Source organism: Uranotaenia lowii, chromosome 3 (assembly GCF_029784155.1).
Source record: "Uranotaenia lowii strain MFRU-FL chromosome 3, ASM2978415v1, whole genome shotgun sequence".
NCBI classification, from domain to species: Eukaryota; Metazoa; Arthropoda; class Insecta; order Diptera; family Culicidae; genus Uranotaenia; species Uranotaenia lowii.
Window position 1 is genome coordinate 17,829,465 of NC_073693.1, and position 22,300 is coordinate 17,851,764.

The 22,300-nt window shown below is 32.4% G+C and overlaps 1 protein-coding gene across 1 annotated transcript; it reads right to left on the bottom strand.

Moving 5' to 3' along the window:
* Positions 1 to 229: 229 nt before the first annotated feature.
* LOC129754533 (uncharacterized) lies at positions 230 to 20,228 on the bottom strand. Its single transcript, XM_055750669.1, has 4 exons — positions 19,891 to 20,228; positions 19,430 to 19,642; positions 19,218 to 19,353; positions 230 to 1,243 (listed from the first exon to the last, which is right to left on the bottom strand). Exons 2-4 carry the CDS (start codon positions 19,533 to 19,535, stop codon positions 997 to 999), a joined length of 489 nt encoding a protein of 162 aa, XP_055606644.1. The 5' UTR covers positions 19,536 to 19,642; positions 19,891 to 20,228; the 3' UTR covers positions 230 to 996.
* Between the last annotated feature and the right edge of the window lie 2,072 nt (positions 20,229 to 22,300).

Genomic DNA, 22,300 nt, shown 5'->3' on the forward strand with positions numbered 1-22,300 from the left:
AAAATGACAAAAATCACAAAAATGACAAAAATGACAAAAATGACAAAAAAGACAAAATTGACAAAAATGAAAAAATTGACAAAAAATACAAAAATGACAAAAATGACAAAAATTTCAAAAAATTATAAATGAGCAAAACATTTAAAAATTTTAAAAATTTGAAAATTTTAAAAATAATCCTTTTTTGTCCAGGATTGATAAAAACAACGTTGTTATTATGTTTCAAAAATGGGTATATTTTTTCTTGACTTACATTTTAACAGGTAATAGTAATCTATTTATTTTATTCCGACATTCAAGTAGCATGCATTTCATACACGGCCATAAGTCCACTTTTTTGGTATCAATGCAACGATTCCTTAAAATATGACATGAACATTGAATGAACGTTCTCGAACTGGTACTGGGTTTTTTTATTTTTTTTTTTTTTCGAAACTGATTCTCCTCAAAGCCTTCAACACTTCACTCTGCCTTACCAGTAGTAAAAAAAAAAATTTAAAGCTACAACGTTTAAGTCAAATAATCTTTTTTCCTAGCATCTTCACTTTGCTGTTCGGTGTTCGGTATTTGATCTCAATTGATTTACACGTATCACAACAACACTCATTTGCCGCGCTATTATCAGTACTCTAGCAAATACTTAAGCACTGACCGAGTTTGTCCTATCGATAAGTTAAAAACCTATTAATTACTGTTGCCTCCTTTCGCTTTCGTTCTGAATTGGAAGAAAAAGACGAAGAACAGTCTCAATCGAACCTATTATAAATATTTCGCGATAACGAACTGTGTAAATATGGCGTTTAGAATAATAATTTATAAAAAAAAAAATAAGCCACAAAACCTAACCAGGAACACGCAATCGACTCATCTCTCCATTATTTTGCACGGCAGTCAAAACCCGGAACCAGAACCGGAAGATTTGGTTCTCCGAAAAAGGTCTTTCAGCAGGGTTTCTAGAAATTTGTCCCCATCGACTATCTACAGTTGGGTTTGTCTTTATTGGCCACCGGTATAGTGAGGGTTGTAGGCAGCCTGGCGAGGATAGTTTTCCGTAACGACCTGATCGTAGCTTGGAGGATCCATCATGGCCTGGGCAGCTACCGGAGGAGCCATTGGAGCGGAAATGCCACCCGGTTGGGGCATCGGCATTGGCATTGGCATCCCTTGCTGGGCCGGGTACATCTGTTGCTGTTGCATTGGCTGCTGCTGCCGAGGATATTCGACTCCCGGCATAGAGTTGTACCTGAAGGATTGAACAAAAAAGAACAGAAACAAAATTGGGATATTAATGACATGTCGAGTTGTCTGAGTAAATTCGAAACTTGATCAATTTTAAAATACCTAATCTGCATAATTTTCCACTGTTTTTTAAAACCAGATATAACAATATTTTACACAAAATGATTAATATTCATTAATTTATTTAAAGGAGAATTTAACGTCAAAGGTCATACTTCCCCTGCAATCTTAAATCAATTTTTAACATTTCATACTTGATCATACACACGGATTTGTTTCAAAAATCTTGAAGGGCGAACACGAAATTATTGCGACACCGAAAATGTCATGCCAATTTTCTTATAATGTTAGGAATCAAAACAAAATTTTAGGGTAGTTTTATAAATATATTTACTTCAAAAATCAGAAGAAAAGTTCATCGATGAAGCCTTGAATGTAAAATTGAACGCATGTCCTCCATCAAAGTTTTAAGTGTCACTCGGTACCAGTTTCTCAGTTTTTTTTTCATTTTCATAATAAGTCTTTCTCGTCTTTGACTGTCTTCTTGGTCTTCCGAAGTTCCCGCTCCATTATTGCCCAGTAATACTCCACCAAGCGCAGCTCCGGACGGTTTGGCTGTTTCATGCCTTTTGGAACAAAACACAGAATTGGTCTCATACCACTCCAGGTTGCTTTTAGAATATTGGCATGATGCCAAATCTGGCCAAAATAGTGGAGCTTCGTCGTGCTGCTGCAAGAACGAAAAAAGGCGCTTCTCGAGGCCCTCAGATTTGTAAATCTCGCCATTTACAGTGCCCTTTGTCACGAAAGGCTCACTTCTCAGTCAGCAGATGGCCTGCCAAACGAGATATTTGGAGGCAAACTTCGACATTTTCGTCTTCTTAAATTTGTCGCCCACATCGAACTTGCTCTTGCCGGTGAAAAACTCCAACTCCGCAATTTTGTCATATTTTATTATAGCATCTTCTCGTAGAGCTTCCGTGCTCGAGCTGAAGCCGTCGATTGTTGCCGCTCATCGCGGTTTGGTAAGCTCTGTACCTTGTATGTATGTAGTCCAGCTCTCTTTTCCGCATTGTGGACGTAGCTCTGCGACATGCCGATCTTTTTAGCCAAATCATGCCTTAAGACGTTGGGATTTGCTTAAATCATCCGCTTCGCCTGTCCCTCCGTCTTTGTGTTCTCCGGTCCCGGTTTTCTTCCAGCTCCTTTGCCGTGATCCAACGTCAACCGCTCCTGGAACTGCTTCAACACTCTGGAGACGGTTGAATGATGAATGTTCAACATTTTACCCAACTGCGCCGGTGCGACAGATCAGGGAATTCTAGGTGTTTGGAAAGAATTTTTTCTCTCGACTCGCGTTGGTTCACCTCCATTTCCGTTGAATCGAAAAACACGACTTCGAGTTTGACAGCATGTAAACAACACACAGCAATGAGAAAGTGTGCAAAATTTTGTTGATTTTTTACCCAAAGGTTAAAAAGTTATGCCCCGTTGAATGTGTGCGCGTTAATTTCGTGTTCGCCCTTTACTCACAATTCAGTGCAAAGTTGAATTTAGGTGATTGAAAATCTGAAAAATTGCAAATTGACCAAAAATCTAAAAAACAGCTTCCTTTGAAAATTCGTCACAAATTTCTGTGTATCGTGTTCTGAGATTCTAATGACGCCAAAATGTGTTAAATTATGTCACCTCTCGAATCCACTTTTGAAAATGTTTCTATTGTGACAGAAACAATTTTGAAAGTGAAACAATTTAAGACTAAGGTTTTTCAACACTTATTTTACATTTTTTATCGTTATAATTTTGAAATAAATTTAAAAAAATTATATACTTGTGGTCAACATATTGCTTTTGACTTCAGCTTTCTTAGGCATTAAGTGATTTTGTTTAGCATTTGGTAGCATTTTTCTATGTTTTTTTCTTAGACTTTGAAAATATAAGATTGAATTATTGTAGCTGAATTTTGTCTGAGACTTTTATTTGAATTAATGAAGTTTCCAAAACTATAAATTAAGTACAAACCGGTTGAGAATCAAAAGAGCCATAGCAGTTTTAGTCAGGAGTGTCAAACTGTCATTCCTATAACTCGAACGAGTAAAAAAATCTGAGACGGATTGAAGTTAATCAGAAAGATGAGTTTTAAATATTTAAGATGGAAATATATCTGTATGGAAAAATTATCCATTTTTTAAGACATATTCCTAAAATTAAGTTCATAATTTATCCAAACCCTTTAAAATGTGAAACGGAGAATATCCCCGAAAAAAGTCGATAGGTAAAAACCGTGTAAAAAGAAATAAATTAAGAGTTGAGACTGAAATTGCTTTTTTGAAGAATGTTTTTACGAAAATGTTACATGACTTATTTATATTATTCATTTTCTATTTTTTTTAAATTATTCAAAATGATTGTTGGAGCTTCTTCTTCCCTGTAATTTCTTGTAATTTTCGAACCCACAAAACAAAACTTAACCCTTATATCCATTACTTTATTACTAATCACTTTAGTTATACAAAAAATCGTTAATGTCTTTACAAGTTTAATGCTGTTACGAAAAAACTATTTTTTTCAAAATCTCATTGCAGGCTCAGTTCTATTTTGTGTTACGTTTTCTTTCAAATGCTCGACTCGAAATTCAAAAGGGTTTTTAAATGTTACACAAAATTCATATTATTGCAAGGAGCAAAGCATTTTGATTAATTTAGATTCTTCAAATTGAAATATGCAATTCGATTTTCTCTATCGCCTTTTATTTCTCAAATATCTTTTAAAAACTAAAGAAAGTTCGCTAGTAGTTTTGACGTCCGCGAAAGGGGAATACGGAAAATTTTAACCAAATTGAAATCTTGATATTATTTAAAGCAAAAGTCAAATCGTTTTGCAGTCTTCAACAAAATTGTTCCCTCATCCGCATCAGATTTCAGTCAGGTTGTACCCGGATTTTCAATGCTTTTACTTTGTTTGGACCAATCAAAGTATATTCATTGGAACGCAAATTTAATCTACATTCTAGTGAGGTGCAACAATTAACGACTTAGATAGATTTTACTTTTGGAGTGTCGAATTGACACTCTAAGTCGGAAAAGGGAATTTTTTTTATCCAGGCTTCCAGGGTTCGTCCATAAAAAAGTAAAGATTTGCCGCCGACCGTGGCCTAGAGGATAGCGTTTTAGTCTTCTAAGCCAGAAGTCATGAGATCGAGTCTCGGTTATGGCATACATAGTACTCTTTCTGTGGGCTGGTGGTGTTAGATTAGTAAAATGCTAGCCATCAAACCCTTGAAAGATGTGCGCTTCAGTCTTAAGTTGAATTTGGATCTCTTCAAAGAAACATGAAGTTTCACTGAGATCCTATATGTGTGTGTTCGTTTAAAAAAAAGATACAATATTCAAGAACTTTTGAAATCATTTGGGGTCCCCGAAGAAATTTTTGTTTTTTGAAGCTTCTGAAAAAAGTTCCAAGCCTTCAAACTTGCAATAGTGTCAAAATGACACTCTAATGCGGATGGGGGTTAATGAAATGAAAGCTTTTTTTTAACTTTCTTGTTGAAGTCAGATAAATATCATTATATCTTCGAAATTATTTATATCTTCTAATATATAAAGATAAGTTGGACTATATCTATGTGGTTTATCTATAGGTGGGGACAAAACTACCCTTGCACGAGTGTGAAAATCGGTTTTTCAATGTTTTGATTGCTACGTCACAAGCGTTCATAAGCGTCTCGACGGTGAAGTCGCCATTCATCGTCGGCATACAATGTTTCATGCAATTTCAAAAAACATAATCAAAGCAGCCTTTTATTTGCGCATTTTATTCGTGACGCGCAGCCAAGGACTAATAAAATCGTGTACACGAGTGGCGATTCCCGCTCGTCTACGATTTTTACCCGTAAAGGTTCGCCAAAGCGCGAGCAGGCTGTGAAAAAAAATCCCTTAGGCTCGCGAACCATAGGAAACACGAGCGAGGCAGTCCAACCAACAGACGATTCTTTTGGATTTTGAATCCTGTCTCACTCATGGAAATCGTAACATACATGAAAATTTTCCCCGCGATTTTGGCTCACGAACCATTTAGCGAAAAGGTTCATGAACTTTTTTTTGGAAGGGAACGCGTGGTTATTCGATTTTCTTCCGTAGGCAGGCTGTGCGTCTCTTTAGGTACGCGTACGGGTAATAAATTGTGCTTCAAGCATCAGCAGGAAGTTCTTCATTTTCCACTGTTCTTTCAATTATTGTATGGAATATTTCTGTTTAATTTTAAAGTTTATTAAAAAAAAATTTTTTTTTGATAACTTACAGCGTTTTAAGATTAACGAAACTCTAAACATTAAATCAAATTCATTCTGCCATGTCAACTCCTGGGTGGTCAATTGAATTAAACAAAGCTTTTTGACAAAATTATGGATTAGAATGGACACAAGAAGGCCCTAATAATGATCTTTAACAACCGTTTAAAGAATAAATAATCAAATCAAATCTTAGAGCCTTACAATTTCATCCAAATCACTACATTTCTGTAGTAGAGGTTGAGTGTAAAATTCCATAACTGTTTTTTTTAATTTGGAAAAGACAACCACGATTCATATGTAAAGTTTCAATAAAAAAAACACATGCAAACGTATCAATGATTATTTTGGATTAAAGTGAATATAAAAAAAAAATTGATAAATTAATTCAATAATCAAAGAAGAGTTTTCAAGTAATTTTTCTTAAAAAAAAAACTTTCTTGAGGGGTTTTGGCTTGAGGGATACAAATATCTACGGAAAATTGCTTTTTCACCATCTTATTCACATGCCCCCAGGGTGGCCATAGAACCGGGAAAACCGGGAAAAAACCGGGAATTGAAAATCGAACTGGGAAAACCGGGAAAAAGCCGGGAATTCAGACCAAAAACCGGGAAAATTAATAAGAGAAAACCGAATATAAGTTTTGGTTCTAAAATTTCATTTTCATTTTTCATTCAACCCAAAATTCAAAATTCAATTTCCTGGTTAGAATTTAACAGTTCAAAAATGTGTCATAAGTTCGGAAATTTTTAAACTGCTCTCTGAATTCTCTTCAACTACCTCTAAATTGAAAAAACTAATTTATTTTACCGGAACCTATAGTTCAATGAGATGAGAAATTCAGAAAGTCTCTTAAAATTTGTTGAAGTATCGCATTACAATTATACAAACCATCAATCATATAAAATCAAGCAAATTAAAGTTAAATCACAGAAAACGTTGAATTTTGGTTGAAAATGTTAAAATAAGTAAATATTATAATTTTCCTGTGATAGTGTTTAATTTAAGAGTTAAACACAAGACAATCATCTTTATGCACGACAAAGTGTTTTTTTCGCAGCCTAATAAAAATTTGACATCGCCGAAACTTTGCTTTGTAAAAAAGGAAACCATCTACTATCAAACTATCAAAAAAATTTCCTTTTTTCATAAGGGTGTGTTTATGTCGATAGAAGCCTCTATATAAATTCTTCAAAAATCTTAAAGTGTTTCAACAGGTAGTTTCCTCAAAATATACATATTTGTGTTTTGAGTGAAGCATTAAAGAAAAAAAAAACCTTGAATTTGAATGTTAAAAAAGACCCATGTCGAAATAACAATACTATTGCAATAATATTGATTAAATATTTTTTGTTTATTTCTTTTCGATAGCACAAGTCAACCAAATTTAAGTTTTTCCGTTTGCCCGGGGGGGTGAGAGCTGATTTGATTAATTTGAGGGCGACATATCCAAATTTGCTGATTCAAGGGTTAACTTAAGAAATGTTTTATCTGAACTCTGTGATTTGCAAACTGTTGTATATGTCTATGATAATCTACATTCAATTGAAAATATTCAAAACCTCCATTTTACTACGGGGTTGCGAACTCATAACACTCGCCAGTCAGATTTCTTGCAACGAAGCCGATCCACAACATCATTAGGGCAAAAAAGAATTTCATTTATTGGACCTACTAAATACAACACCTTACCAACGGATATTAAAAACATAACCAATCGTTCCATGTTCAAAACCAAAGTGATACAGCTTTTGAAAGAAAAATTGAACCATTAAAACAGTCGATCATCAACCAGTCTTTGTTTTGTTTTGTTTACCTTTTGTACTTTTGTAGCGTTAATATCTAATATTATTTTTTCTTAAAAAAATTTGTAGTTTGTATTTTATCTTATAAAATTATTGAACATAACATAATAAAATTAGCAATAAATAAATAGTATGTTAGTAAATATCGAATAATGAATCTCTTCAAAGGAAATTATTTTCCATTGAGATTTCATATTGTAGTCAATTTAGTTAAATAATACATTTCCTCGCACGACATTATAAATATTTGTGTTCTCAGCATGATTAAAATTTGCTCGCGTTTAATCTTATTATCATTTTGCTGCCAGACATGCTGAGAACAGTAGCGTCCATTACCAGGGGGCTCAATTGAGCCTTTTGGTGTGGGGGAGTGTGGTGGGCCGCTACAAAATTTAAAAAAAAAAAAAAAAAAAAGAAAAAAGCCACATTTTAGAACTTTTCAAAGATACTAAAATCCTAGGTTTCGAATCGATGATAAACTTTCACGAAAACCGCAAATTGTTGAAACTTTTGAGAAAACTGTGGCGTCTTTTAAGTTTATTTTTCACAGTCTGGAGAATTTAAGAATATTTTGAAATATTTTTTTTTTTTTTATCAAAATGAATCAATTATTTTTTTAAAAGCATAAGTAAAAACAAATTTAAAATCTTCAACAAAATTGTAAATAGAATTTAAATCTTTGATATCGAAAGCTCCTTAATGCTCTTCAATGATGTCACAAATATTTTCCTTTTTTAGCTTAAGAATTCAAGCATTGCGTCTTTGAATCTAGAATATCTAGGTTAAATCTTAATCCTCTATCAATTGGGAGATAATAAATAGATTCGAAATCTGTTATTTTTATATAGCATTGTCGGTTTATTAGTTATTAATGATGTATATTACTCAAAACTTAGTATTTTTAAATTTCAAAACCCAATATCACATGAACTAGATTTGACATAATATGACAAATTTTTCGAATTCAGGACGGCACCATTTTAAAACATGTACACATCATGTTTGTATTGCAATCTGTATTTGATAACTTAGCTCATAGTTTCTGAAATTTTATATACACTGTTGAATCTTTTTGATTGATGAAATCTTATTTATCCACTTTTCAACTTATTTTTTGCATAAATCCTTAAAATCAGTTTTAGCATGCGTCTGTAGAAATTTATAGATTTGTGTTCCTGATACAAGTGTTATTTTCAAGCCGACATTCCAAAAAACGTTATAACTCTATCACATTTTTCTGCATAACAAAGTCTATCCACTACTGAATGAAAAATGAAAACGTTGAGATTTTTTTGCAATTTGCAATTTCAATGTATCAAAATTTTATTTTGAACTCAAAATCCATGAGTGCTGAAGTTCAGATTTTTTTTAATAGTTTAGGTAGTTTAATGCGAGTATCAATAAATTTAATTTGCAAAATTTAATTTGAATCAAAAATTAATGTTTCTTATGTTTTATTGATTTATGATACTTTTGATTTTGTTGTAATAAATTTAGATATTATACTTAAAAAATCCTTTTGCAATTTTTTTCTATATTCATTTTGAAACTGAAATTTCTTAGTTTAGAATAGAAAAAAAGCAATGGGTGAATCTGAATTGAATAAATGTTTTGAATTTTGTCTTTATCTCAAACTTTGATATGCTGTTGAATAATCCCCAAAACTGCTTGATAAAGACTCTGTAACTTGTTGCCCATATTTTTTTAACTTTTTAAGTCAGAATTCAAGATGCAAAAACAATGTTTGGTGAATGGTTTCTAATTAGTTATTCATTGCAACGAGTTACAAAATGTTATTTTATAGCACGAGTCATAAATGAAATCAACGGGCTTGCCAAGTTGGATAATTACGTCGAGTGCTGAAAAAAATTGAGTTTTGCAACGAGTGGCATACACAATTTTATGAAAATTTTGAAAATCCTTAGAAAATCCATTAATTGACCTACAAAAAGTGCATCTTGCAAATGATCAATGACTAAAAATTTGTGATGAAGTAGATCTTGGACTGTACTTTTGCAGACAAAAATAATTTGAATTGAAAATTATCGCTTTTCGATAACTGACTGTCTCAAAGTTAACTTTTTAGCACTGAATTACATGAAATACAACTATTCAAAAATAGAAATTGATTTTTTTTGCAAATATTTACTTTTCAATGTATAAAAAAATCTGTACTGAATTCTAAAGAATATAAAACAGAAGACAAGTTCTTCGGAAAATGGTAGGATCAGCTAAAGTTATCATGAATAAAAATAATTCTTTTTCTTATATCTGTTCATAATTACCCAGGTTTATATGTTGAGATTCTTGTTACGTGAAAATTTTTAGTGTTGGCGATATATCTAGAGGAATCTTAACACTGCGTCTAGATACGATTAGTGGTCTTTAAAATTTTTCCCTTTATTGGTCATGGGGAATTTTTGTATTCACAAACGAACAAGAAATCTTGTTCATACAATCTCATATTCACAGATTTTAGAAACTAATAAAGTTATGTATAACGGTTGATTTCCAAGATCTTGACGATTATTGGTATTTTAAAAACTAAAGATAAGTCTAGATAATCAAACAATGCCTAAAAACAAGTGTTCATAATTGCCCCGTGTTTTGAAAAACATGGGAAATTATAAACAATCCTTTGTGAATCAGTATGATAAATGTTTGGCAAAAATTGATATAACACTTGAAGATGCATTTATTACTGACTGTAAAACGTCTGAAAACAGCATTTTTACTGAATTTACTGTGACAAGGGAGTACGTGATTGTACGCCCTCAGAACAATTTTAAATTTTAGAGACGTGGATTTTGTGAGCTTTGGTAACACAATTTATATCTGTAACACATAAAAAAATTTGTAAACATGATTTAAAACCCCTTTACGTTTTTTAAATTTGAAATTCCAAACTTATATAACTTCCTCAATTTGAACTTCGGAAGAAACTTGAAAATAACAAAGGGGATACAATTAAGATGGCGAAGTAGCACATTTCTAGATTGGACTTTTATTTTTTTTTATCCTTCCCCCACCCCATACATCTTTTTAGGATGCGGAGGAACTTTTATCCTTCGGATAATTAAATCAATATTTTTTCTATCTGTTACTGGGCCAGATTGCATCCTTTCGAAATTCTATATACAAATTTGCCAAATTTCACGTTGTTTAACATCAGAAAGGACAAACTTAAATTCACAAATTATATACATCGTTTAAATTTACAACATTGTAAATTATTTTCAAGAAATTGTTATGAAAACTTTGAAAAATCGATTTATTTCATCTGTCCACGCGTTGCATTTGGCGCAATCAACAACCATGTGGAGACAAAATAACGAAACGGAAAACACGACCATCAAGTGTGCAATGCGTTTTCCAATTTGGTTCACGAGCCAGAATCGCGAGGTTCGCGAGGTTTTCTGCCACGGCTCGCTCACGATTTTCTGGCGATCGGATTCCCCTTGAAAAAAATCCCCTACAATCACGTGTTTGCCGAATCGCGAACCTACTGTGGTCAGAACTTTTGTGAACTACGCGCGGTTTTGTTTCTTGGCTGCTCCGATTTGAATACGATTTTTTTAGTCCTTGCGCGCAGCACGCACAGTGGTTCGAATCCCCAAAAAGCTGGAAAAAAGTATTTTTCAAGTCGGCGACAATTAATTTTTTTGTTGGAATCGAATCTCCAATATTCAAGAAAATTTATGATGTAATTAGATATTTTCTAGGACATTTTATACACCTCCCATGGAACATACATGAACGACAACTTAAACACAAGAATATAAAATAGGATTTTTTATTCTCAACCCAAAACAACTAAAAAAAGCATATAAATCTTAAAAATTTATAAATGTCTATACCGAAGTGATATATTATGATCTAATTTACTGTTTGGAGATAAAAAACGTCCTCAATATCATGAACTAATAATGTTTCCCTTAATTGAGAACCCAAAATTAGATGATAATTTTTTTTTCGATTCACTCTATTTATTTTTCGGAAGCAAAAATAAAGCTTGCGCTGCCGATCGCCGTGCTAAATTATATACCGTTGGATAGGTCAAAGCCTCTTTAAAAACATATCTTAAAATCAGCTGCTAGTTTTTGTTATATTTTGAATGCGATGTCTTTGAGTGGAACGCTGTTAGGTTCAAAAATGAAAATTTTAATGTAAAGAGTTTAGAGTAAACCAAGAATTGTTTGCTTCGATATTCATGCAGATTCACCATAAAATATCAGTTTTAATATTAATACAACAACCCTAGAGGAATTTAGGAGCCCATACTTAATTTTAACAAACATATTCATAAATGATTGAAAAATATTCGATTTTCCAGTATAAAGCTCAAACCTTATTTTGGCAAGTATAGGAAAAAATAGGAAACTTTGAAAAAAATAAACTGTAATTACTTGTTTTTTTCAACTTCCCGTATATAACCTTTAACAAAATCGCTTTTTATTATTTTTTTCCAATTTTTTTTTTTTTTGATTTTTAACCACTGTGGCACGGCGACGCTGTTTGTTCTAAATAATAAACAACATTGTTTGGGTCTCAAACATTCCTCCTACCTAATAATGCCGTTTTCGGTTTTCTCCACTGGCGCGGGCAAAACTTTCTCTGAATAAACAAACAGAATCGTCACCCAGGACGATGCAAATATATGGTTGCTATAGTCAACCTTATGCTTGCCCCCAACACTGACAACTTCTACGGGTTGCAACCGCCTGCTTGAGGTTCAAACCTCGGGCAATTCTAGTGGACTTCTGAATTAATAAACGAACACAAAAACAGCAGTTAGGGCAAAACTCGTGGATAACTAGGTTGCCACTGCTTATAAACGAAAACACTATAAGTTTCTATGGCTACATTTGGACGCCTAAAACTTGACTTCATGATGGCGTCGTATTACGTCACAATCGTTCATAAATAACTGTATGGATACAACGAACTAATACTAAAGTTTTTCGTTGTCCCCACCTATAGATAAACCACATAGCATAGGGACTATACACGTTTGTTAATTTGTTTGTATGCACCTTATACAAATCAAGATCGCTTAACCGATCAGCCTAAAATTTGATACAGAGGTGTAGTTGGACCAGAATAAAGTTTTGATAATAGTTCTGAGCTCCTCCCACATAAGAAAAGGGACCCTCCACAACTTTCGGTTTTATTCACACGAAGCAAAAGTCATGGCACCCATTTTGTCAACCGATTTTTTTTCCTTTGGCGGAGTTATTTTCACCATCACCATGGGCCGGCATTAGAAACGACCATTCAGATTCACGTGTACTGAAAGCAAATCAAAGCTTGCTGAGCATTAAAAATTTGAAAGGGAAAATTTTGGCGGGTGTTTTCATTCCTTCTTCTGTTCAAAGCACGTGATACAGGTACGAGGTATTTGAATGCAATAATGAGCCAACATTTTGGATTGAAAAATACAACTAGCCTGTTAGGTTAGGAATACATTGACTAGAATTGTGGTGGTTTTCAAAATGCTCATATACAGTGAACTGAACAGTGAACAGTGAATTGACTTCTTTAGCTAAAAAACTAATTGGACTGAGGTTGAAAAATAATGAACCGATTTTCATGAACTCCAGCTTTAAAGAACCAACTATTGTCATATTTGTGGAACCCCTCATAGAGCAAAAAAAAATGGTAAGATTCAGAGTTATAAGTTGAAGGCTTCGATTTCAACCTTTTCAAAATGAACTTTTTAAGCATTTCAGTTTAATAACTGGATATATTTGAATACAAAAAACGATTGTATCTCTGACTTTGATCACTGGCAATATTGAAATAAAATTATAACAGCTCCAACACGTGAAAAGGGTCTATGTTCATTTATGACGTTTCAAGAAAACGCGTTCGAAAATTTTGCCACCTTTTTTAAATCGACAATTAAAATTCACGAGGAATCTTCCAAGTCTATAATATATTATGGTCAAAACGGTGCTTAGGATCATTCCCAGTGTCCGGCACAAAAACGCTATTCCGCTAGTCGCTAGTTAGTCCGCTAACTTTCGGTTAGCGAATTAATTTTCTCACTACTTTTTTCTTCAGCTAGCGGATAAGAAAGTTCCGCTAATTTCTAGTTCCGCTAACTGAAGAACGCTACTTCTTTGAAGTGTTAATTTGGCCAGGGACTTATAGATCATAAATTCGGCATCATTCAGATTTAAAATTTTGATCGGTTTTTTTACTTTCGTTAAAGATTGATTTAAGAAGCTATTCGATCTCGATTTTTACTGGAATCATAGGAATATACGTCTTTTGGAATTGTCTTGACTTGATTTTAGGTCTGAAGAATAAGCCTTCTTCAAATTTAAAAAAATTGAAAAAAGGTTGTAAAAATTGAAATTTCCAGAACAAAATAAGTCAATAAATCAACCAATCTTTTGAGTATCAAAGTCAAAAAAGATGAAAAACTATTTCAAACAAAACAAAACATCTACCTTAAGAGAATCTTTGCATTAACTGAGGCAAAACAAAAACTTGATAAACGGGTAAATATTTTGAAAAATTTAATTCTGTTAATTTAATTTCTTATTGTTAATTTTGTTTTCTTATTGTAAAACATTTCAAGAATGTTGTGTCAAATTTTCAAGTCAATTGAAGCAAAACTGTAGAAGTTATAGGCCTTTATCTCCTCCTATCTAATACTGCAAGAAAGCAAGAGCAGAAACTTCAAACGCGTTTTTCTCGAAAGCACATTTTTAAAGTCCGTGGACATCGTCATTTGAAAACTACTTATCCGATTCTTTTCAAATTTTGAACATATTTTCTACATATAAAATACCAGACCCCAACGTTTTCCTTTTTTGTTTTTTTTTACTTTGGGAAGATTTTACAGATAAAAAATGGCGGATTTTTTCGTGAAAAATCGTAGTTTTTACTTCAAACAGCCACAAAAATTTCATAAAAAATTTTTTAAGTTAAATAAAAACGTTGGGGTCCAGAAAAACATCTATTAAAAATATTTTGCTCGGATTTTTTGATTTCAGATGATTCTGTGCTGAGATATAGTGTCCACCGCAAATCCTGTTTTCAAAAACGCATCCTCGAAAGTGCTCCGTCACCGGCTCATTTTTCAATATTTTTCTACGAAAAAATTACTTAATGTTCTTTCAAAAATGCTTTGTGTAATGCAAAAAATTTGAATACATTTGTTTGAAGGGTAGCTCTAGAAAAAAAATCGTGAAAATGGGTGTTTTTTTTTTATACCCGTTAGACCCTCCCCCCACCCCTTAACAACTTTCCAAGTCAATATTATAATTAAAGATGGCCGCTAAATTTGTGTTTTGCTAATCTTCTTCAAAATTTTCTAGTATTGATTAGCGATTAGCGCTTTATTATAGATCGATAACTTTTACGCAACATTTAGCGGTTTTAATTAGCGATCGCTAACTTTGACCGAGTTAGCGATCTAATTAGCGCCGCTAACTTTTCAGTTAGCGATGCCGAACACTGATCATTCCAAAATATGTTTTTATCGATACGAGGGTACTATAGAGGAAAAATAGCTCGCAATTGTTTATAGAACCTAGCTGGAGTGTGAATTTCGTCTAAATGTTTTATACACCCTTTGCTTTGTACTGTATGTCTCATATGTGTGTCTCTATAAGGAATTTCCCCACGTGTCAGACGAACAGCTGATTCCTCATGTTTACATTTTCTCGGCATATCGTGGTAGGGTAAACATAACAACAACATTACGTATGTTCAATGACCAGATAGTAACGATATGATATTGGCAATGCAATTGTAGTGGTTTTGCAAGCACACCTTGGTGAGGAGCATATAAATTCTTTGTTTAATGATTTGTAAATTCATAACTAATTGAGACATGGAGGTTTTTTGATGCTTTTAATTAAAGAAGTTTTTAAAAGAAAGCATTGAACAGTGCTTATCATCAAAGATCAAAATGGCGACTAGTTGGTGTTTACATTATTCAAAACAAAAACAAAAAGCTACCCTACCACAATATGTCTCAGGAAATACTCTATAGGAGTTAGTAATAGCTTTCCGCATCCTTCCCCTTTTAATGTTTTGCTTCTAGAACGTTTGCTTTGTTGTGGAGTAAAGGGTGTATAAAACAATTTGTGTGAGGATTATGCCATTTTATGGCTCTAAATTTTTAGATCCTTTGCTCAAACTGCATTATAAATCTAACGAAAACTGATAAACTAAAAACGGTGTTTGGGTTACGTAGAGGTCATATTGGGCTATTTGAATCCACAGAAAACGGGTTTTGTTTACTTTGTCTTTTATATCCTTTTCCAGTGCTGCAAATTTTCTGAAAGCACGAATGATATTGACTGTGTTTTTCTAACAGTGTAAAAAGCTTGAACTGAAATGAGTGGAATAGAAAAGTCAACGAATATAAAAGCTTCTGATCGGCTCGGTCATCTTCGTGCCTACGGCAAGCTTTGCGAGTATGTCTATCAGTCAGTAGAAAGCTTACTCGTAAACCCGAACTAACTTGTTTCACTCGATTGCTACGAAAGCGTCTTTCGCTTAGGCGTTTCTGTCACTCACTGCATTCGATCAGTGAATGTAGCTTTAGCATTCAATCAGTGTCAGCGAAAATTGCTGATAATTTCAGTAGGCATTTGTTTTTGCCATTTTCAAAAATTGTGAAATGGGATTGGAAAAGAAAACACGTTTGGAAATTCGCTAAGACTATACGATTATTTAGAGGGGACGGGAAGAGATATGAATATAAATTTCTTGATGACGACATGGCGAATATCTGACAAATATGACAAAAATTTGACAATTGTGGTCAAAAAATGACAAAATTATGACAAAATGTAATAAATGTGGAGGAAAAATGACAAAATTATGACAATATTTAGTATGACCAAGATCTGACAAACATGACAAAATTATGGCCTAAATATGACAAAAAATGAACTATAAACTGACAAAAAATAACAAAGACATGACAAAAATCTGACAGATGAGACACAAATTTGACAAATGTGACAAAAAATATGAAAAATATTACAAAAATATAGCAAAATTTTGACAATACAATAACAAAACATGACACAAAAATTAAAAAAATTAAGACAAAAATCTGACAAAAATATGTCAAAATTAAGACAGAAATATGACATTAATTTAACAATAAAATGACAAAAAATCGACAAACCTTAGTCAAAAATATAACAAATGTGTTAAAAATAAGACAAAATTATGGCATAAATCTGATAAATATGACAAAATCATTTTAAAAAAATTAACAATAAAATGAAAAAACATGGCAAACTTATGACAAATTTGGTTAAAAATGGCAACATTCTGAAAGATTTGACATTTGTCAGATTTTTATCACTTTATCATAATTTTACATAGTTTGACGACATTTTTGTCCCTTCAATTTAATTTTTTTTAATATTTTAATCATAAATTGGTCATGTTTGTCTTATTTACATATGTCATAAATTTGTTTTATTTTTATCACAATTTTATGTCATGATATTGTCATTTTATTGTTATATATAGACCCCGCTCGTTTTTGGCAACACGCCCATAAATTTTATGTTGGCAAAATCGAATGTTGCCAAAATCGAACGGTTTTTTTGTCACTTTTTTATTTTTGATTTTCATTTCAAATAAATCAAAATTGATGTGTCTAAACCGTATATCAGCATAAATATTTTCAATTTGGCTCAATTATATTAGTTTTAAGCAGTAAAACTTGGAAAAATTCATGTTTGAACTGTTTAAAACTTTTATAATTAAGCCGAATTGAAAAATTATATGCTGATGTTACGTTTAACATGAATTTTGATTAATTTGAAATGAAAATAAAAAATAAAAAAGTGTCAATAAAAACCGTCTTTTTTGGATGTTGCCAAAATCGAACGGTTTTTGCTCGGATGTTGCCAAAATCGAATGTTGCCAAAATCGAACGGGGTCTGTATTCGTCATATTTTTACCACGCTTGTCTTATTTTTGAACTTTTTTGCCAATATTTCGTCATATTTTTGTTATAGTTGTCACATTTTTGTCAGTTGTTATATTTTTGCAAAATTTTGTCATTTTTGTAAAAAAAAATTGTCACATTTTTATATCAAATTTGTCATATTTTTAACACCGTTGCGTTGGTTTTTTTTTATTATATTGTAAAATTAAAGTCATATTTGTCAGATTTTTGTATTTTTTTTGTCATAATTTTGTCATACTTTTACCACATTTGTCATGTTTTTGTAATTTTATTGCCAAATTTTTGTCATATTTGTGTCATAACTTTGTTAAATTTTTGTCGTAATTTTGTCCCCACATTCGTCCCACACGCTCCCTCGCCAGCGTTCTTCTCGCCAACCCGAACACTTATTTCTCAACCTTCCTTTTTTTTCTTATCAAAATCCTTAAAAAATAGGAATCTCAGCAGTAATTATTCAATTTCCGCAAGTCTAGCGCATCGAACAAGCTTTGTCACCATTCAACTAAACTTAATGATAATCGAATGGAGCTTTTTTCACTTTCAGCAATGTTTGCTTGATACTGAAAATGAAGATTGGATAAAGCACCGATGTTGCCGATTCGCGAATGAGTATGCAGAGTGCTTTCGGGATTGAGCTTTCTGTTCATTATCAGATGAATGCAGATGGAAATGAACTGAGTACACTGCAGTAAATTCAATTGAAAATTGAAAACTGACACTGATTATTTGCAGCACTGATCATTATTAACATTACCATCGTTTATAATTTTTTATCTTATTCATTTAAAATTTGAATTTATGTTTTTTTATTTAATCTGGTGTTATATTTCATGTACCATTCTGCACTTAATCTTATGATTTTATTTGAAATTTAAATTTTATTTAGTTTTTTCATGTTTCGGAAACACTGATTCCAAATTTGTAAACTTGACTGCGTATTTTCAAACAAATCTCTAATTTAGAAAAAGGAACAGCATTTTTAATAATTACCAGAAAAAGCATTTGGTTTGAAACTTTTATTTTGTTTTTTTTTTTAAGTAAAAAAAATTTATTTTTCGAGTTTTTGTGATGCTTATTAGTAGAAAAATAGTTTAGAGTGTCAATTTCCTTATTAATTGCTCGTTTTTGATGTTGTTATTAATTTTTTTGTCATTTTGAATTTCGAAACACCACCCCCCTCCCCCCTATGGACGGTTCCTTCGCACGGACCTGCTCTACTATCGTGGTTTTCATTTAAATATACCTAAACAAAACTCACAATTACTATCACAAACTATCACAGCTGATATTTGTTAAAATAATCAGTGCTGAAGTACCGAATAAGTCCGCAGGCTTCAAACATCGACATACCTACGATTATTTGTTTTGTTTATCTTCGTGCTTATCCATTCGTTTACTTTTTCAAAGTTTCAGATATTTTCGATCAAATCATTAAGTTGTTATCTTCTGATGCAGTGTGTGGCAAAAAACGTGATGGTTTGAATCTTTTGATAAAAAAAATTATCATAACCGGCGATATTTTGAAAATCTGTAACCATCACTAACTAGCTATCAGCTGACTCACTCGACGGCAAAAGCCAACGAGAGATTCAATCGATCGTTTGCTCTAAGTTAAGTTTAAATCCCTCTCGTTTATAATGGCCTTATCAACAATTCGCTACTAAATTTATTGTTCTTTTTTTTCTTCTTGTTTAATCAGGGGGCGAATACGATTCAGCTTATCTGTTTCACGTTTCCGATTAGAATTAATCGAGAAAAAAACTTGTTCTGAAAACCGAACTTTTAAAATCAATTCACTTTAACTTCCTTAACAATTTCAGGAAAAACAATCACAAAGAACGGGATTCCCTCAAATAAAAGTAAACAGGCTCAATGATTCACACATCTTCTTAGCTACTGGTAGAATTTTTCAAACGGGTTTCTACTCACATTGGCTGCGGCATCGGATAGACTCCGGTTCCGGTGGCATGTTGCTGCATCATCGGTGGCCCGGCCGCTTGGTTCGGAATCTGCGTTACCGGATACGGAGCGACGTGATGCTGCGTCGAGGTGATGACAACCGGTGCTGAAAATGTGACATGGTTGATTTTTTTTTTTAAATATCTTTTATCGGTATCGATATCCAGGAAAGGTATACTCACTGGCAATGACGGCACCTGCATCGCGCCTCCTCTTGCAGCACATGCCGCACAACGAGAAGAACACAAACAGGATGAAGCAAATAGCAATCGGAACGAAGATGTCCATTTTTTTTTGGTTTGGAGGTTTGTTGCTGATGGTCTTTTATTAGAACACTGCTGAGTCTACGATCTACGATTTACGCTCCCTCAAACACGAAGAATGGTTGAGGGTGGCTGAAAGATGATATAAAATAACGTTAGCAAGGTCGTCACGAACCAGTGAACCAAAAAGAACCACAAGAAACAAAAAAAAATTTGATAATTTTACTCGAAAAACGCATACGCCTGACGACGACATCACACAACTTTTATCGCTTACTTTTGATAGCGGAAAAATAAGCTTCAATTCAAACACGAGTCGCGTTAATTCTATAGTGCTATCTACCACTTATCCACCATCAGATAATCAGCGAAATACTCACTTGAGTGCAATCCGAATGGATTGAATGGGGAAGAACTTCGGACTAGCAAGAGCCCAATCAGGAAACCCGCTGTCTAACTAAAAGCGCGGCTTGCGGAAAATGCAATCGGATGACTAATCCTATAGGCTCCGATTGTTCATCATATCAATGATGAAATCGAATCACTTACTGGTCTGGTCAGCCTAAGTGTTTTGTCTATCGATGCTGGACAGCTACTAACTCACACAGAGAAGCACCAAACTCAGAAGAACCGAAGAATGAACCGGAGTATGTTTTGATTAACCAGCTCTGATTTCAGCTGTCGATCCAAGGGAATGCCAGAAAGACCGACTGACTGAACGAACGTACCTATACGCAAAAACGCCTTCGCTAGCAGTTTCTCTTTATGCCTCTATGCGTTGAGGCGTATGGCGAGGTACGCTTAAAGCTTGTCAGTTGGTGTTGGTGCGATGAAACTGACGTCATGCCTATACGCATCAACTGCAAGGATGCCAGGCGTATGGAAGGTGGCACACTGAGAAGAAAGAATAAGACGGCGAAATTTTTACAATAAATCAAAAAAATAGAAACTTATAGGAAGATTGAAGATTAATACACAAACGACTTTTTTTTAACTTTTAAGAAGGCCCAAGACCTATATTATCACGAAACATACTATAACACTCTGAAATTAAAAAAAAAATAAAATGATTTCGTACGTTAATTTCAATAACCGCAATATTCTTGTTTTCTGTTATCAAAACGAATGAAAAAGAAACTGTCAAAATGATCATAATTATCAAAATTGTTAAAATTTTTGAAATTTGTCCAAATTGTCAAAATTGTCAAAATTCTCAAAATTGTAAAAATTGTCCAAATTGTCAAAATTTTCAAAATTGTCAAAATTGTCAAAATTGTCAAAATTGTCAAAATTGTCAAGATGGTCCAAATTGTCAAAATTGTCAAAATTGTCAAAATTGTCAAAATTATCAAAATTGTCAAAATTGTCAAAATTGTCAACACTGTAGAAATTGTCAAAATTGTCAAAGTTGTCAATATTGTCAAAATTGTCAAAATTGTCAAATTTGTCAAAATTGTCAAAATTGTCAAAATTGTCAAAATTGTCAAAATTGTCTAAGTTGTCAAAATTGTCAAAATTGTCAAAATTGTCAAAATTGTCAAAACTGTCAAAATTGTCAAAATTGTCAAAAATGTCAAAATTGTCAAAAATGTCAAAAATGTCAAAAATGTCAAAATTGTCAACATTGCCAAAATTGTCAAAATTGTTTAAATTGTCAAAATTGTCAAAATTGTCAAAATTGTCAAAATTGTCAAAATTGTCAAAATTGTCAAAATTGTCAAAATTGTCAAAATTGTCAAAATTGTCAAAATTGTCAAAATTGTCAAAATTGTCAAAATTGTCAAAATTGTCAAAATTGTCAAAATTGTCAAAATTGTCAAAATTGTCAAAATTGTCAAAATTGTCAAAATTGTCAAAATTGTCAAAATTGTCAAAATTGTCAAAATTGTCAAAATTGTCAAAATTGTCAAAATTGTCAACATTGTCAAAATTGTCAACATTGTCCAAAAAGACAAAATTGACATAATTGTCAACATTGTCAAAAAAGACAAAATTGACATAATTGTCAAAATTGTCAAAATTGTCATAATTGTCGAAATTGTCAAAAATGACAAGATTTTCCAAATTGACAAGATTTTCAAAATTGCCAAAATTGTCAAAATTTTCAAAATTGTCTAAATTGTCAAAATTGTCAACATTGTCAAAGTTGTCAAAATTCTCAAAATTGTCAAAATTGTCGAAATTGTCAAAATTGTCAAAATTGTCAAAATTGTCAAAATTGTCAAAATTGTCAAAATTGTCAAAATTGTCAAAATTGTCAAAATTGTCAAAATTGTCAAAATTGTCAAAATTGTCAAAATTGTCAAAATTGTCAAAATTGTCAAAATTGTCAAAATTGTCAAAATTGTCAAAATTGTCAAAATTGTCAAAATTGTCAAAATTGTCAAAATTGTCAAAATTGTAAAAATTGTCAAAATTGTCAAAATTGTCAAAATTGTCAAAATTGTCAAAATTGTCAAAATTGTCAAAATTGTCAAAATTGTCAAAATTGTCAAAATTGTCAAAATTGTCAAAATTGTCAAAATTGTCAAAATTGTCAAAATTGTCAAAATTGTCAAAATTGTCAAAATCGACAAAATTGTCAAAATTGTCAAAATTGTCAAAATTGTCAAAATTGTCAAAATTGTCAAAATTGTCAAAATTGTCAAAATTGTCAAAATTGTCAAAATTGTCTAAGTTGTCAAAATTGTCAAAATTGTCAAAATTGTCAAAATTGTCAAAACTGTCAAAATTGTCAAAATTGTCAAAAATGTCAAAATTGTCAAAAATGTCAAAAATGTCAAAAATGTC

Bases quoted from the DNA above. Each gene is read 5' to 3' on its own strand.
- LOC129754533 (XM_055750669.1), bottom strand. From the start codon at position 19,535: ATGGACATCTTCGTTCCGATTGCTATTTGCTTCATCCTGTTTGTGTTC. The intron at 19,354-19,429 runs GTGAGTATACCT...TCACATTTTCAG, and splicing joins TGCAGGTGCCGTCATTGCCA to CACCGGTTGTCATCACCTCG. The intron at 1,244-19,217 runs GTGAGTAGAAAC...TCAATCCTTCAG, and splicing joins TATCCGATGCCGCAGCCAAT to GTACAACTCTATGCCGGGAG.